Source organism: Pestalotiopsis fici (assembly GCF_000516985.1).
Source record: "Pestalotiopsis fici W106-1 unplaced genomic scaffold PFICI_Scf_5, whole genome shotgun sequence".
Classification (NCBI taxonomy): Eukaryota; Fungi; Ascomycota; class Sordariomycetes; order Amphisphaeriales; family Sporocadaceae; genus Pestalotiopsis; species Pestalotiopsis fici.
In genome coordinates this window covers 1,906,873-1,922,280 of record NW_006917095.1, presented here as the reverse complement: position 1 = coordinate 1,922,280, position 15,408 = coordinate 1,906,873, and the positions used below count along the sequence as shown (strand labels likewise).

Here is a 15,408-nt window from a genome sequence, read left to right as displayed (position 1 = left end):
ATCAAAAATCATGGTCAACCACTGCAACGATTACCTCGATCCAGTGTAGGAGTCTGCGACAATTGAGCCGGAACAGGAACTGGAAAGACTGGAAGTAACCCAGCCTAGAACCTGCTAGTTTTCTTAGTGTCTCGATCAGCGCAATACCGAGATTGTACTGACGCAGCCCAGAGTGGCTCTGTTGTTCACGAGCCATACCTACCGGCGTTAAGAAGGACCCCGGGATTGCGCGTCCGGGGGAGCAGCCAACAGCAGACCATCGACCATCGCAACCCAAGCCCAGCAAAGTCCACTTAATATGACGACACCCAGGCCTGAGTCGAGCCGCTGAGCCTGACAACAAGACCACAGCATTACTAGTAATATAATCTTCCCTTGCCTGTCAATTTTTTTTCTTTCCTAGACCCGACCACAAACAATTTCAAATTCCAACAAAAAAAAAACATTCTCACAATCTGCGTGCTGCAGTCATTTGCAACGTCGCAGCCACGATGAAGTTCTTTTCTTACTGGGTAAGTGATTGTTGATAATCATCACGACACGTCAAGTGGTAAATATGCTGACGCGCGACACAGTGGTTTCCCGTCATTTCGGGTTTGATGTGGCTAGCGACCCTTCTAGGTCTGCTGCTACACTGGATTATTGATACCCATAGAACGCATTATTCGTCCATGGGAGACTCGCAGCGCATTGCCTACATTTCAGACGTCGGTGCCGCGGAATTGAAGCCCTTGTTCGTGGTTGGGTGTTGCATTACAACCATCTTCTTGGATCTGTCTTTTGCGACCGACAGATGGCTGCGACACAAGGGGCGTCTGGTTCCCAACACAACCATCGGCGAAAAGATTCTTTCGGGTCTCACCATCTTCTTCGCCCTCGTCGGCACCGTTGGACTTTGCTTCCTCTCTGGATTTGACACTGCCCATTATCCCAAGTTGCACGACATTTTTCTCTTGCTTTTTATTGCCGGATACCTACTCTCGGCCATCTTTATCTGCTGGGAATACCAACGCCTGGGAATCAGTAAGTTGACCTTGTTGTTGTTGTACCATATGTCTTGAGCCTGACTAACCACCACACAGGAAACCGCGAACACCGCGTTCTTCGCATTTCCTTCTGGGTCAAGCTCGTCTTTGTCCTTGTCGAACTGGTTCTTGCCATCGCCTTCGCCGTTACGAACTTTAGAAAGAACTACAATGTGGCTGCCATTTTGGAATGGGTGATTGCATTTGTCTTCTCCTTCTACGTCTTTTCGTTCTTCATCGACCTGTGGCCAGCCGTCAAGACCAAGCGCGGCATGGGCTTCAAGACTGCCGGTATGGCCGAGCATTCGCCAAACCAAATGGAGGAGAACTACCACCACTCCGGTAGCAACCTCTCCGGCAACCCGCGATACACGGAGGACAGCACACGACCAATGAACAACGGATATCAACCACGCGGCGCGAACTTTTAGAGAAAAGGATAGCGTCTCAATGAACGCGCTGCACGGCGCCTACATGCATTCAAGTGCTACGTACGCACTACTTTAGAAAAAGATACCATATATCCGGGGGCAGAACGACATGATGATACGAGAAGGAAAATGATGGCACGAATCTAAGAATGGATCAGAATTTTGCATTCGCGAGGCGTTCCGGGGTTCATCAAATCTAGAGTTTCAAAACGATCTAAGCTTGGATCGGGTTGATATCACAATGTTTAATCAGCTATAGTTTAATTGATAACTTTATATCATATTCCAGGTTACACTTTTGCAACACGGGAGACATTGCCAACAATGACACGCTGCTGGTAAACTTTGTCAGTCTCCACATTTTATTTCCTTGCTAACCAGGTAGTTCAACCTTTCTACCACATTATGCATTACTATCTTTACGGACTGTGTTTTAGATTGCTGCCTCATTGTTGTCTCAGTGACCCGTGTCCTGAGGCCATTCCTCTAGCACAACGCTATCTCCAGTCAAGGTGAAATTCCAAGTCGCCCTTGTTGGAACGTCAACCAACAGACTGTACGCCCCAGGGTACAAGACCAAGTTGCCAGCCTCGTCGTGCCTGCCGAGACTTCCCAGGGTCAAGTTGAGCACGACTGTCGCCGTAGCAGACCCAGGCGCCAAGTCAAAGAGTCGCTGGTATGCCACCAGCTGCTTGAGCGGGTACGGCTCCGGGCCGAATGCGCCGGCGAGGAAGCCGAGCGCCACATAGTCGGAGGTGACATTGCCCGTGTTATCAACGGCCACGGCGACGCTCTGGAATGGGCAGAGGTCCTTGTACTCCTCGTTACAGGCCGCAATGAGCTCGCCAATGTCCCAGCCCGCATCGTCGGTGGCATTGCCCGTGATGGAAATATCAAACTCAGTATAGTGCAGTCCGTGTCCAAACGGCACCGTCGCCTCGCCAAACCACTGGTACGTCCGGCCCGGGTTGCCGGTCGTCTCGTTGGGACGGAGGCTCATGTCCGTCATGGCAACCCGGTTAACGTAGTCTGCCGGGTACTGGGTAACGGGCAGGCGACCGGCAGGCGCCGTAGCTCCCGTAATGATGTTCATAATGGCATCACCGCCCGCTTGGCCCGGGAAGCCCGCCCATAGGATGGCCGAGACGTTTTCGTGGCGCAGGTACGGCGCGTCGTCGAGCTGGTCGCCCATCTGCACCAGGACAAAGGGCTTGCCCAAGCCCGCAATCTGCGTCATGATGTCCTGGCGCTCTCCCGTCCAGTGGATCGTGTTTCGGTCCTGCTCTTCGCCACTGTTGGATCCGTCAACGTAGATGATGACGTCCGCCGTCAGACCTGCCCAAAGCGCCGCCGGCCAGGAGTCGGTCGTCGGGTCACCGGGGCTGCCGCCGTATACCACGTTGACGCCCTCTAGAGAATTCGCCGCCGTCAGCGGGTTGTGCACAAAAGGGGCGATGCCGGCGTAGTTGCCCTGCATCTGGGCGGCGGATGCATTAGCCCAGGGGCCGACGAGAGCAATCGTCAGGTTTCCAGTCTCGGGTATCGCCAGCGGTAGGGTCCCGTCGTTCTTGATCAGCACGATGCCCTCTTCTGCTGCCTTGAGAGCCAGCTCTTGCGCCTCTGGAGTGTTGACGTCGGCAAAGGCAAGAGAGCGGTACGCAGTCGATGACGCCGGATCAAACATGCCCAGTCTGACTTGTGCCGAGTACAACCGGACCAAGGCCTGGTCAATCACGGTATCGTCAAAGAGGCCTTGCTCATAGGCAGCAGGGAGGTGCAATGGGTAGTACGTCCCGCAATTGAGATCGGTGCCGGCAATGAGCGAGTCGGCAGCGGCGCCCTCTCGTGTAAGCGAGTAGTTGTGCGGCAGAAAGACATTTTGTATAGCATCGCAATCAGATACCACATAGAAGCCGTCGTCGGTCCAATTCCAGTGATCTCTAAGGACGTCTTGTAGAATATACGAATTGGCGCAGGTCGGTACTCCGTTGAGTGCATTGTACGAGCACATGATGGATGCGACTTTTGCATCTCTTGCGCAAGCCTTGAAGGGCTGCATATAGTACTCACTCAATTCTTGCGAGTTGATGATGGCGTCGAACCCATAGCGCTCGTTGCCGCCCCAGTTCTCAATGTCATAACCGGCAAAATGCTTGCAGGTTGCCACGACCTTGAGGTAATCTGGATCATCTCCCTGAAGACCGCTGATGAGCGCCTTGACGTAGGACTTGATGTGGAAGGGGTCTTCTCCCGGCGTCTCCTGACCACGTCCCCATCGTGGATCGCGGTAAGGGTTGACTGTAATGTTTGATGTCAGTAGACGTTATTGCAAATATGGACATATGAATACCCCTGCCGGTCATTAGGTTTCCAGTGGCATTATGGAACTCATGTTACCCATTATCGCCTTCAACACTCGTTGGATAGGATAAATATTGTTATGGATTTTACTCACTATTTGGTGTCCAATAATCCAGCCCAGAACGGTTGGCATTATTAAAAGCCCTTGCTTCTGTGCTAATCACCGTGGCAACTGCTTCAATGAGGGCATCATCGAATGCTGCCCCCATCAGAATGGGTTGCGGAAAGGATGTAGCATAAGAGTAATTCCCAGAAGAAGCAAACTGAACTCCAGGGGAACTCGCTACTCCATGCAATGCCTCCTCTATCGTCGTCGTTAGTACCTAGACAGTCCTAGTGAAAGCCGAGCTTTCAAATCCTCGTTGACCACTTACGCCACCATTCGTAGCTCGGAAGCCCAAGACGCGGGACCCCCGGCGAGGTGCTGCCGACAAGTTGAAACTTTTCCGGCGTGGTCAATACCGCAACGAGAGCCTTGGCACGGTCCGGGACAGAGGCGCTGGTATCGCAAATGGTATTGTTGGAGAGAGGTCCATTGGCACAGTCCGGGAAGAGGTGGCCGGCCGCCGCCGCTCCCGAAACCAGCAGGCTCAACGCTGTTCCACGTAGGACGGACATTGCTGGATATTTTGAATCGTTGTGTCGACTCACATCGAGAAAATCCCCTCGTGTGTCCCGGATGTCCAACCTTTTATATCGGGTCTCGTGCTCGACATCTTCTCGAAACCAGAAAACGCGTGATGTTCTCCGCTCGAAAAGACGGTCCTTTTCATTCTGTGGTTCCACTTACACCAATTAAACCTGATGGAATACCTCGGTGAAAGCTAATAATATTCACTGCGTCATTGCCGGGCAGTATACCGTGGATATGTATAACATCAAGCCGCAGAGCAAACGAATCAAGGATTTGTGCAGCTGGTCTTCCGACTTTTTCCCGCACCAATCAATTGTCGTTTATGGAGATATGGACGCAGCTATAGAGCATCATGAGTTGAGGTCGAAGCGCAGATCCTTGAAGAGAATCTCCAAAATGTATTTAGCCTATATAGGAGCGGCATGCGGAGAACGCGGGGAGTTGGGGAATTAAGTTCTTGGGGGAGGGATATTATGGAGAAAATCAACATTGCCATTTCCTAGTGGATCTTTCATATTCCATGATCACACACCGTTCCCGTGCCGAGAGTTCGCATCTTGACAACAGCCGCAAAATCTACTACATTATGCCGCAGATCGTATTCTTTCCAGACATTACACAAAGCACAATCTGGATTCTCGCGACTCGTCGTACATATGCAATAATAATTGAAGAGGGGATAAGAGAAATAGCAAAGGTATAAGCTATTTGTAATTACTATCTTGTGCTACCGGACCAGTAATAGTAGATGAAAACCATATTCTATCTCATGCCCAAGCGTACATTACCAATCGAGAAATGCTAAGAGACTCAAGCACTGTCTTTAAGCATTTCTCGATGGCTGGATTAGGGATCATATCGACTATTAGACCTTGAATAAAACGGGCACATTCGAGGGCACTTGATAATAAAATTAGACACAATATCATGTCTGGAAAAATTGGGCTACTGTTGTGATTGAAATATGCGAAGGGGGCTTTTAGATGGCACGAAGGACAATTTATCAACTGCACTGAGTGGTGGAGCACAAATTCGCCCGTCTTTCCTGCGACATCCCTCGACCAGTCCTGGCTGTTTGTAGGGGTATAATCTTGATTAAGCGCCCTAACGCACTATAATGTTGAGAATAAATTGGCGGCAGCAATACAGGCTCGCACAAAGTCTGGCTTCGCATTGGTCGGCATAAAAGGATCGAAGTAACATTCAAAAATTTGGAACCCCATATTCTGTTATTTTGTACTATGCACGTGCATCGTGTATCATCTTGGCAACTCGTTGGACTCAAATATCGATTTGTGCGCTTGAAACCTACCAGGGGAAATAGTCTTGGTTCTTGATGCGAACATACCGATTGCCTTGTCTAACTAAGTATCTATGTGACGAGCGATCGATACTTGCTGTGGGGGAATGGTTCTCCTAAACAGCTGTCGCAAGTTTCTTTCTCGTGGAAGCCAAAGACTATGAATGTCTCGAGGATGGGGTATATAAGAGACCAAAAGATACCCAGACTTATCATCAAATCACATTGGCAGGCAGACAGCTTTATGCAACAAAGACAAATTGTCTTTCGCTGACCTGGAGGTCATAACATACAGTCCCTTTTCCAAAATGAAGATCTCGACGTCTTGGCCATCCTTGCTGGCCACGATGACTTGGCTCAGCGGCGCCAGAGCAGACAATCCCATTGTTCAAGACATCTACACCGCAGATCCAGCACCACTAGTCTACGGTGACCGTGTCTACCTATTTACCGGACACGATGAAGACAATGCCACCACCTACGACATGCGCGACTGGCGCTTGTTCTCGTCCGCCGACATGGTCAACTGGCAACACCATGCGTCACCCATGAGCCTGGCTACTTTTACCTGGGCTTCAGACAGGGCCTGGGCCGGCCAGGTGATTGCCCGCAACGACAAGTTTTACTACTACGTCCCCGTTAGGCACAGCGGCGGCCGCATGGCTATTGGGGTCGGCGTGAGCGATAGCGTCACTGGCCCCTATGAGGACGCCATTGGAGGTCCCCTCGTTGAGAACGGGGAGATTGATCCCACCGTCTTCATTGACGACGACGGCCAGGCTTACTTGTATTGGGGCAATCCGAACCTCTGGTATGCCAAGCTCAATGAGGACATGATATCCCTCAGTGGCGGCGCCACGCAGGTCGAGCTCACTACTGAGGGCTTTGGCACGCGAGAAGGGAATCCAGACCGCAATACGACCTTTGAGGAGGGACCCTGGATATACAAACGCAATGGAATCTACTACCTCGTCTACGCGGCGAACTGTTGTGCAGAAGATATCCGCTACTCGACTGGCCCGAGTGCTACGGGCCCTTGGACGTATGGCGGTTTGATCATGGCAGCAGAAGGCGCCAGCTTCACCAATCATCCAGGGCTCGTCGACTTCAAGGGTGGTTCCTATTTCTTCTACCACAATGGTGCCCTGCCTGGTGGCAGTGGTTTCACCCGGTCCGTAGCTGAGGAAAGCTTCGCTTACAACACCGACGGCTCCATTCCACTTATTCCAATGACCACGGGCGGCCCATCTCAGGTCGGATACCTCGACCCGTACGTGCGTCAAGAGGCCGAGACAATGGCATGGTCTGTGGGCATAGAGACTGAAGACTGCAGTGAAGGGGGTCTCAATGTTTGCTGGATCAACGAGGGAGATTATATCAAGGTCAAGGGAGTCGACTTTGGCGCTGGTGCGGCATCGTATGCTGCCTCCGTTGCCTCTGCGCTGGCTGGCGGCGAGATTGAACTACGCATTGGCAGCATTGATGGCACGCTCATAGGCACTTGTTCTGTCCCTAGTACTGGGGGCTGGCAAAGCTGGGAAACTGTCACCTGTTCCGTCGAAGATGCCGCCGAAGTGCAGGATTTGTTCCTTGTTTTCCGTGGCAATGGCAGTGATCCATTGTTCAATATTGATTGGTGGCAGTTTTCTTGAAACTACTCTTTGGCTCGACCAAAGTTCGCAACTGGTAGTAGTCTTGAGTAAATGCCATTGCCTCGTATTGTCTACAGCATTGTTGAATCAAGACGAGTGTACTCTAGGATAGACTGTAAAGTGTTGTATACTTCATTATGTGTCATTGCGATATGCTGGGCAAGAAGTAGAATGACCTTCTGCTCTAGGTGGCCATCCATCCTTTGATCTGCGTTGTGGGCGAAGCTTATATGCGCATATGACTGCCAAGCAGGCCTGGAATAAGTTCAAGCATGCTTCTAGGTGGCGACGTTTACTACTGGATTTGACCTGATGAATATCCACACTCTAGATCGATCTTGTCATAAAAACGCTTTTTTGCTTTCACTGCTGCCTGAGTCCCCAAGCAATGACTGAATCCTAGGACTTGATCATAGGGCAAGTAGTCATTTTATGTACTTTAATAACTCTGATTGATCTCATTTTTGAAGAATTGTGCCTAATCTTGGATTTCAGCGGCCCTTGCTTTCTTCTTCTTCTTCTTTGGCTTTACTGCTTCCGGAGTCTGCTCTGGAGTGGCAGTGGGTTCACTTGCGGCAGCTGCATTCTCATCTTGGCCCTCCTGGACTGCCGTTGCCTTCTTCTTCTTCTTTTTCTTCACCTGGACAACGCCATCCGCGTCCTCCACAGCAGGGATGGTGGTCTTCTTCTTCTTCTTCTTGACTACCGTACCATCCGCATCCACACCGTGTGCTACTTGTATTCGCTCATTAGCACGTTGCATCTCAAGCCGCAGTCGCTCAACCTCCTTCATAGCCTGAGCCATCTCAGCTTCTTCGCGCTGTTTGGCCTCAAAGTCATGCCCACGGCTATTGGGATCGTCCTCTAGGTTGAATGATCCCAAATTGGCAGAGCTGATACCAAGTAAAGCTGCCGATTTCGTTTTCTTGGTCTTTTGCTTGGCCATACTATCCGAATTATTCTCAGAATCGTAGTTTCGAGGCGTAGAACCACCACTACCGTTCAGCGTCTCATCAGCAGCAATGACAATCTTCTGCCGTGGCTTCGGTCGCACAGACATGGGCTTTTGTGTCGGCGCATTCCCGCTTACTCCGGCGTTGAGTTGGTTGAGATCAAGCTCCATTACAGGTATTGAATCGACATCAAAGTCAGGTCCGTTCGAGTTTCGTAGAATGTTATGAATAGGTGTTGAGGTTCCCGTCAGGCTGCTGGTCTCTCCAATATAGAATGGATCATCACGATTTCGTTCAAGACGCTCAGCCTTTCGTCTAGCGAGAATATCTGCATCCAGGTATGAGTCTTCGGTCGGTTGCTGATAAGACCCGATTGACTCTTCCTTGGCTTCCACAAGTCGACTGATGGCTGGCTCCGACGCAATGCTAGTCGGAGGTGGTCGTTTGTTATAGTAGATCTCAAACTCGTCAGTCTCATCGGCTGGGAGTGTGATCTTGTCCGCTGAGGACAAGAGAAACTCGAGGTTTGGGTTGATGGGCTCATCAAGGTCGAGCTGATCTGGAAGCGGCACATTCTTCTGAGCGCCAGCAGCGACAGAATTCAGCTCCCATCCTGCAAATAGTGAAGGAATCGCTTGAATCAATAGCAGAGGAGCATCGTGTTGCACCTCAGCCAATGCACTGTCCTGGCCGGATACGGCCTCGGCGGTCAACTTCAACAACTCAGAGAACTCCACTGATCTCTCCTGAACTTCTAAATTCGGGTGCATTGTCAACGGTTCAAACGTGTGGATGATCCTCGCCATCAAAAGCGCAATCTTCGACTTTCTTTCGGGTGTCCATAGCGCCTGGCTGTCGCTGGCAATCCAAGAGAAAATTTTCGTGGATGCTTGCACGAGCGCGGCCAATGATTCGGGAGCCGAGGCGCGTGGGATCATGTGAAGAAGCGTGTTCAGGCAGTCGTCGGGTGATCGTAGGTCTTGAGCAAACTCTCCTATGATCCAAGCGATTGGCCTCAATGCCCCACAGGTGGCAAGGGATCCAGTTGCTGCATCTGTATTGAACTGGTTTACTATAATTTCGGCAGCCTCCAGGCATGCTGGGCGGATCACCGGGACTTTGACGGTAATAGTTCTTAGCTCGTCGCCGATTCTTTCCGATACATCTCCAGGATACGACTTTCCAGAGGCTGTGAGCATATCTGTATCATTGGCTGGGCGTGGCAAAGGTGCTGTGCGAATAAGTTGAGTAAGTATATCAATGTACCACTCAAAATCGCTCAAGTTGCCGTAATTCTGCTGAGAGCACATGCTCAAGATACGGTTAATGACATCGATCCGATAGTCGTCTGGGAGTGGAGGAGCTTGGTCTTTGGATTTTTGTGAAGGGTTGATTCTCCTCTCAAGAGCTTCTTCATCTGACTCGAGGTCGGTAGGGTCCGTGGTCAATGCGTTGCGCTCTTCTGCAGAAGCGTTCTTGAGTTGCCTCATCAAACGACTGACGATTGAGACGAGATTGTCACTGTTGACCATGCCCTGTACCAAGTCTAGAGCTTTGATTCGAATGGATATATCTGTGCTGTCGATACATTCCAAGATCACATCTTCCTGCTGGGCAACTAACCAGGGATGGGTGACCACGATTTGATTAAAGGCCAGTAGCGCAACATATTTGACTAGCAAGAGTGATTAGGAATTGTCTTGCACAGAAGAGGAAGAAACTCACGGTTGGGGTCACCATCTACCATGATCATGGAACGGAGTTTGCTCACACAGAGTGAAGCAATCTCTTCCCGGCCACTATCGTCATCACCACTACCCAAAATACCTCCTTGTATAATGCCATTGATACATTCATACAAGAGTGACATGGCGGGGGTGGTTCGGATGATCTCGGTCAAGGGAGGAAGCAGTTTACGCACAAGTCTAGGCTCCAGGGGGGTGAGAGTAGCAAACTGAATATTGTCAATACAAGCAAGATTCGAGGGCGCCAAGATTATGTTCGTACCAGTTTGATCAATTTGATCGCCATCCAGTTGTTTCCACTGTCCACCAACAGCTCAAACAGCCTCGGTGCCAACGGGAGAAAGTCATTTGGCCGGCGCCATCCTAGCTCACAGACGACATTTACAATAGCAGCGGTGACGCTCGGGTCTTCATTGGGGTCCATGAGTTTTTCCTTGATTTTTGGCCATGCTGCTCTGAGCGCCTCGGGATACACCAACGCCATTCTGTAGAGCGTTACGATTGTCTTTTTTCGAACGGTAGGATTCGAGTGGCCGAGGCGGGGCAATAGGTCGGGGAGAACCGAGAGAGCGAGAGAAGGGGTAATGAGATGCGGCAAGGCGATGATCGGTAAGGCGATGGTAGTGGTGGAAGCGCCTGTAACGTCTTTCTTAAGCAAGTTTGTCGCTAGCATCAGTACTTCGGTATCAGGACGGAAGCTCTGTATGGCACCAAGGTATCCGACACGCTTCTGGTGATATTTTGGCGAGGCCATGACTTCTAAGACATGGAAAGATGCCCATGACATGTCGTGTCCGAACATCTCGAGATATACGAGCTTTAAAAGTGCCGTAGCCTTGAGATCGAGGTCCTGGCTGCGGATTTCGGTGCGACATTCCTTCAAACAGTTCTGAATATATCCCTTTTCGTTTCCTTTGTGGTTTCGCATACCTCGAATGAGGTCGTAAAGCGATTTTTCGAACATGGTGAGCGAGGTCGCACCTTGCAGGGTGCTGCTGGCTGTTCAGGGATCGTGGTAGTGAGGTCTCAAACGGTGAACATAACTGCGCGTCGGTGTTCGAGTGAAAACAGCATTTTCAGGTGGAAGAGTTGTCGTGTATGCTTCTAGGTGATTAATGCAGTCAGGCTTGGCGCCTGGCCTGGCTTTGCGACTGGAGCCGTCAACAAAGGTCACTGTCGGCAGGAGAGCTTTTGAAGGTGTAGATCGTTGCTGAAGGTCTGGTGAGGTCTTGTGCCCCACGATGACCGACCGCTGTTAGGTACGGAGATTACCTGGAAACACTCGACGTAATGAGAGGCGCCAAGAGGCTTGCTTCACAAAAGGTACCTGTGTACCTACCCTTGTTGGGGTGCTGTACTGTTCATCTGCCCTGTAGGGGGGCATGGACTTTCAGTACCCTGTAGGCGGCTCTGTGTTAATCCGCTGCTTTATTCTGTCCCTAGGTCGATATGTTGTACGGTCAAGGTACCTAGGCGGCGCCCCAAATGTCAGTAGGTGAAGGGTGGTCCACTACGCGGCGGGTTGGACCACCTATCTGTTAGCTCTGCTTGTAATAAGCTCCTAGCTTTGCCTGGAGGCCATCAATCAATTGCAAGTACGACTACATTGCGAATACTGATATCAAGCTCACCTCCACCAAACCAATTCAACCAAACGCAACCGTCACTCGATCTCGGCACGGACTTAAAGAAACAAACATACCCATCCGATTAGCAAGCATCATGTCGTCGTCACCCTTGCGACCTCCTAGTCACCTACCGCCCGCGACGGCATTGCAGCTCTCGCAACAAGCTCCAAAGATCTTCGAGGAAGCACCTGGCGCGATTTCTACATCAGTCCTGCAGTCATTGTTCTCAGCGTCTGAGACACCGGAGCTTTGGACCATTTACGAGAATCTCTTGCTGTCATGTCTACGCACTCGCGACGACGGAGCAGCCCACCAGTGCCTGGGCAGGCTGATCAACCGTTTCGGCGACGAGAACGAGCGAGTAATGGCCCTGGTTGGATTACTCAAAGAAGCAGAAGCTGAAGACGATGCTACATTGGAAGTGGTACTGAAGGAATACAACGCCATTCTAGACAAGAACCCAACCAACATCGTACGTTGACATGTTCGAGCTTGTACTGACGGCAGCAATGCTGACTCTGTCGCCAGCCTATCGTCAAACGCCGCGTGGCTCTCCTGCGCTCCCTTGGCAGAGTGTCGGACGCAGTAGCTGCCCTCCTTTCTCTGCTGGACTTCTCTCCTACCGACAGCGAAGCTTGGTCCGAGCTATCAGATATGTACTTTTCACAAGGACTGTACCCGCAAGCTATATTCGCCCTGGAAGAGGTTCTTGTCCTGCAGCCAAACGCGTGGAATGTGAGCTTGGCATATGTACTATTGGTCTTGATTTGTTGCTGATTTATTTCTCAAGATCCACGCGCGACTGGGAGAACTGCTCTTGATGGCAGCAAAATCATCACAGCCCGCTGACGCGTCAAGGCAATTAGGCGAGGCTGTGAAGCGGTTCTGTCGAAGTGTCGAATTGTGCGACGATTACCTGCGCGGCTTCTATGGCCTGAAGCTAGTAAGTTTTCTGCCCACTCTATGCTATCTAACATGACGACTCATCGAGTACAAGGCAACACGGAAGCTCCTGCAGGAGCCTCCCAAGATAGCTAAGCAGTCAAGTGACAATGATATGCCACTGCCTGATGCTACCACTTTACGGCGCCTCGACGAGCTTGCCACTGAAAAACTTGCTGAAATTACACGCAAGTTTGCTGCTGGAGAGAAGGGCTGGCAGGGCTACGACGAAGCAGAAGTCGTTGCTGCCAAAGCGCTCTTGGAAGAGGATTCCAGCGCGGTGACTCGGTGAGGATGAGCACGTGGCAGCTACCAGTTACTCTCAACGTGTGTTCAAGTGACAAATTTATCATGCTGTTCCTGCCTGACTTGCATCTCGAGATTGCCGAGACGGAAGATTCGTTGTCGGAAATTCAGGGGCACTGTACTTCAACGCACGATTATCCGCATGGCAGGTAGTCGGTGACTGTGGTTGAGTACCGATTGGTGAGCAGTCCATGGCACAAATGAGCCAACATCAACCAACCTGTCGAATTCTGCCTCATGCAAAGCCAAGGCAGAAGTGGATACTGTTAGAACTGCATTGGGATGTTCCAGTTCTTTGTCAACGTGGTTCCAATAATAGGCTCTCCGGAATATAGGCAACCGGCATTGGGCTGACACAATTACAGAAAGGATTTGATAGAAGCATAATGAATAATGAGCAGAGCGGCTCTTCAGATGCAGCTAACATGTACCTACCTTTGTGTGCTGCAACCATCGATGACTTGGGCACCAAATGGTCGCCGCACTTGGGTCATATTCCACAAACTTGAAAGCGATCTGGTTCCACCCGGCGGGTCTCGTTCAGATCTGTTGCAGTCTGAATGATTCTGGACTGCCCTTTGGTAGAAAACCCCGGCGCGAAGTTCCAAAAGTTCATGACATACTCCTATGCTTTTCTTGTGACAGGCTCCATAGCTGATGAGAATCAAATGGCCAGGCTGGTCAGTTTTCCATGGGAAGATCAGCCGTTGAACCACAACTACTATCTATATACTAGGTCGCATACAATGGTGGAATCATGCGGTAAAAATGGACCTACAATAGCCTGATGCTTCTTCGAGTATCGGTATAATTAGTGTGCCCAGCAAAGTATAAGTGGCCAGCAAGCGAAGCAAGTTTAAGCTTCTAGACCTTGTTAATTCAACGATCTGCAGCAGCCAGAAAGCGCAGCATCTTTGGGGCTGTCTGACCAGCATCCAAAGCGCCGCTTTGGACTCGTTATGCATTTGCGCCTGATCAGCAAAAGCTGGCTTTGGGACCTGGATATTCCTTCCAAAAGCACAAGACAATGTCATTTTTGCAACCTCGTTTTTTATTCATTTGATTATTTTATTTTCTAAACGAGACGGTCTTACTGGAAAATCAGACACTCCATCATTGGCAGGATCTCGTAATAGCCCAGAGAGGAGAGAAGCAACATTGTAACCACACTGAACGGAATTACCGCAACCTTGAGGCTATAGTACGGAGTGCCGCCACACAAGCATATCCCGGCCATCAAACCTGAGTACATTTTTCGGACCACCCCCAGTGAGTATGTATTCCAGCAGCCCCTAGCTTCGGTTTGTCACCTATCAGAGGACTTCATAGACCGTTGGCGATACTCTGTCACGAGATCTCTCCATCTTGCCCAGTCCTCGTCTTCATTGCAAAATGCCCGCAGTGCTGGGCTTTGCCTATGGTTAGTCCGAAATCAGAGACAGCCCTGACTGGTAGTTCCAGCAGCAGCAGCACGAGGTTGTAGGCGATCCAATAGAGGGGTTTCCTTGTTCGGTGTAAGTGCATCTGACTCGGCTGTACCCGCCTAAAAGGATGGACCTTTCTCCAGGTCTACGAAGCACATTCACCTACCGTTGGGTAACAGCCAGAGCGACCTGCTGCCGCTGTCGCCGCCGCACAGTTGCAGCAAAAGCGCTTCTCTGGCCCCAGCAACCGCATCGGAGTCAGAAGACAGTGAGCTGCGGTGAACCCTCCCTTGGGCCTTGGCTCAACTAATGTACCTATCATGACAATAACCCCTCATCTGGACCGGCCAGACCTGGGGAGAGGGGCTATGTATGACTTTATGATGGGCTACATTAGGCACAAGAACAACAGTATAACGTCGATTTGGCATGTCCCAGCGAGGGCAAGAAACGAGCCAAATGCCTTCTACCATGTGTTGACCGGGATACTGACCATCTCTTTGATGATTCAGATCAAATCCTAAGCTTTTTCTCAGCCGCAGAAAAGAAAAAGTAGAGTCCAATTTCGCGCAAGGAAGGGCGGAAAGCAAAACAAACTGCTACAGTACAAAGTACATAATCAGCCTCCTTCGGATCTCCTCTGCTGTATTACGGAGTAGACGTCGGCACCGGGCTTGCGCAGCTCAAATAAAAGACCAGCACGAGTCGCACACACAACAGAAAGAGGACAAGTACCTAGCTGTGCGGACGGAAGCATTTACAGGTAAGCTCGTTTCAACACGTCTGCCTCTTGTGTTTATCTTTTCTTTTCATATCCATGACTTCAACATGCACACACTAGCACAAGATCCCCTACAATGCCTATGTGCCTATTGGCCTGGCCACCTTCGGTCTGAGACGACCATCTGTGCCATGCAAAGTTGCGTGGCTTGGTTGACATGGAGACGCAATGCCTTGTATGTGTTCCTGGCTGCCACCAGTGTTGAAGTCAATGAGGGGTTGCTCAT

The 15,408-nt window shown here is 50.6% G+C and overlaps 5 protein-coding genes across 5 annotated transcripts; 3 read left to right on the top strand and 2 right to left on the bottom strand.

The window, feature by feature from the left end:
* Window positions 1-491: 491 nt before the first annotated feature.
* PFICI_07902 (uncharacterized protein) lies at window positions 492-1,456 on the top strand (the record flags this gene model as incomplete). Its single annotated transcript, XM_007836483.1, has 3 exons — window positions 492-512; window positions 576-1,023; window positions 1,083-1,456. 3 exons carry the CDS (start codon window positions 492-494, stop codon window positions 1,454-1,456), a joined length of 843 nt encoding a protein of 280 aa, XP_007834674.1.
* Window positions 1,457-1,913: 457 nt separating this feature from the next.
* PFICI_07901 (uncharacterized protein) lies at window positions 1,914-4,435 on the bottom strand (the record flags this gene model as incomplete). Its single annotated transcript, XM_007836482.1, has 3 exons — window positions 1,914-3,754; window positions 3,912-4,121; window positions 4,192-4,435. The coding sequence occupies 3 exons, from the start codon at window positions 4,433-4,435 to the stop codon at window positions 1,914-1,916; spliced, it is 2,295 nt and encodes a 764-aa protein (XP_007834673.1).
* A 1,624-nt stretch (window positions 4,436-6,059) lies between these two features.
* PFICI_07900 (uncharacterized protein) lies at window positions 6,060-7,403 on the top strand (the record flags this gene model as incomplete). The annotated part of the gene is made up of 1 exon (XM_007836481.1): window positions 6,060-7,403. The coding sequence occupies one exon, from the start codon at window positions 6,060-6,062 to the stop codon at window positions 7,401-7,403; it is 1,344 nt and encodes a 447-aa protein (XP_007834672.1).
* A 478-nt stretch (window positions 7,404-7,881) lies between these two features.
* On the bottom strand, window positions 7,882-11,065 carry PFICI_07899 (uncharacterized protein; the record flags this gene model as incomplete). The annotated part of the gene is made up of 3 exons (XM_007836480.1): window positions 7,882-10,031; window positions 10,082-10,310; window positions 10,364-11,065. 3 exons carry the CDS (start codon window positions 11,063-11,065, stop codon window positions 7,882-7,884), a joined length of 3,081 nt encoding a protein of 1,026 aa, XP_007834671.1.
* A 758-nt stretch (window positions 11,066-11,823) lies between these two features.
* PFICI_07898 (uncharacterized protein) lies at window positions 11,824-12,963 on the top strand (the record flags this gene model as incomplete). The annotated part of the gene is made up of 4 exons (XM_007836479.1): window positions 11,824-12,201; window positions 12,258-12,464; window positions 12,520-12,672; window positions 12,727-12,963. 4 exons carry the CDS (start codon window positions 11,824-11,826, stop codon window positions 12,961-12,963), a joined length of 975 nt encoding a protein of 324 aa, XP_007834670.1.
* Window positions 12,964-15,408: the final 2,445 nt, after the last annotated feature.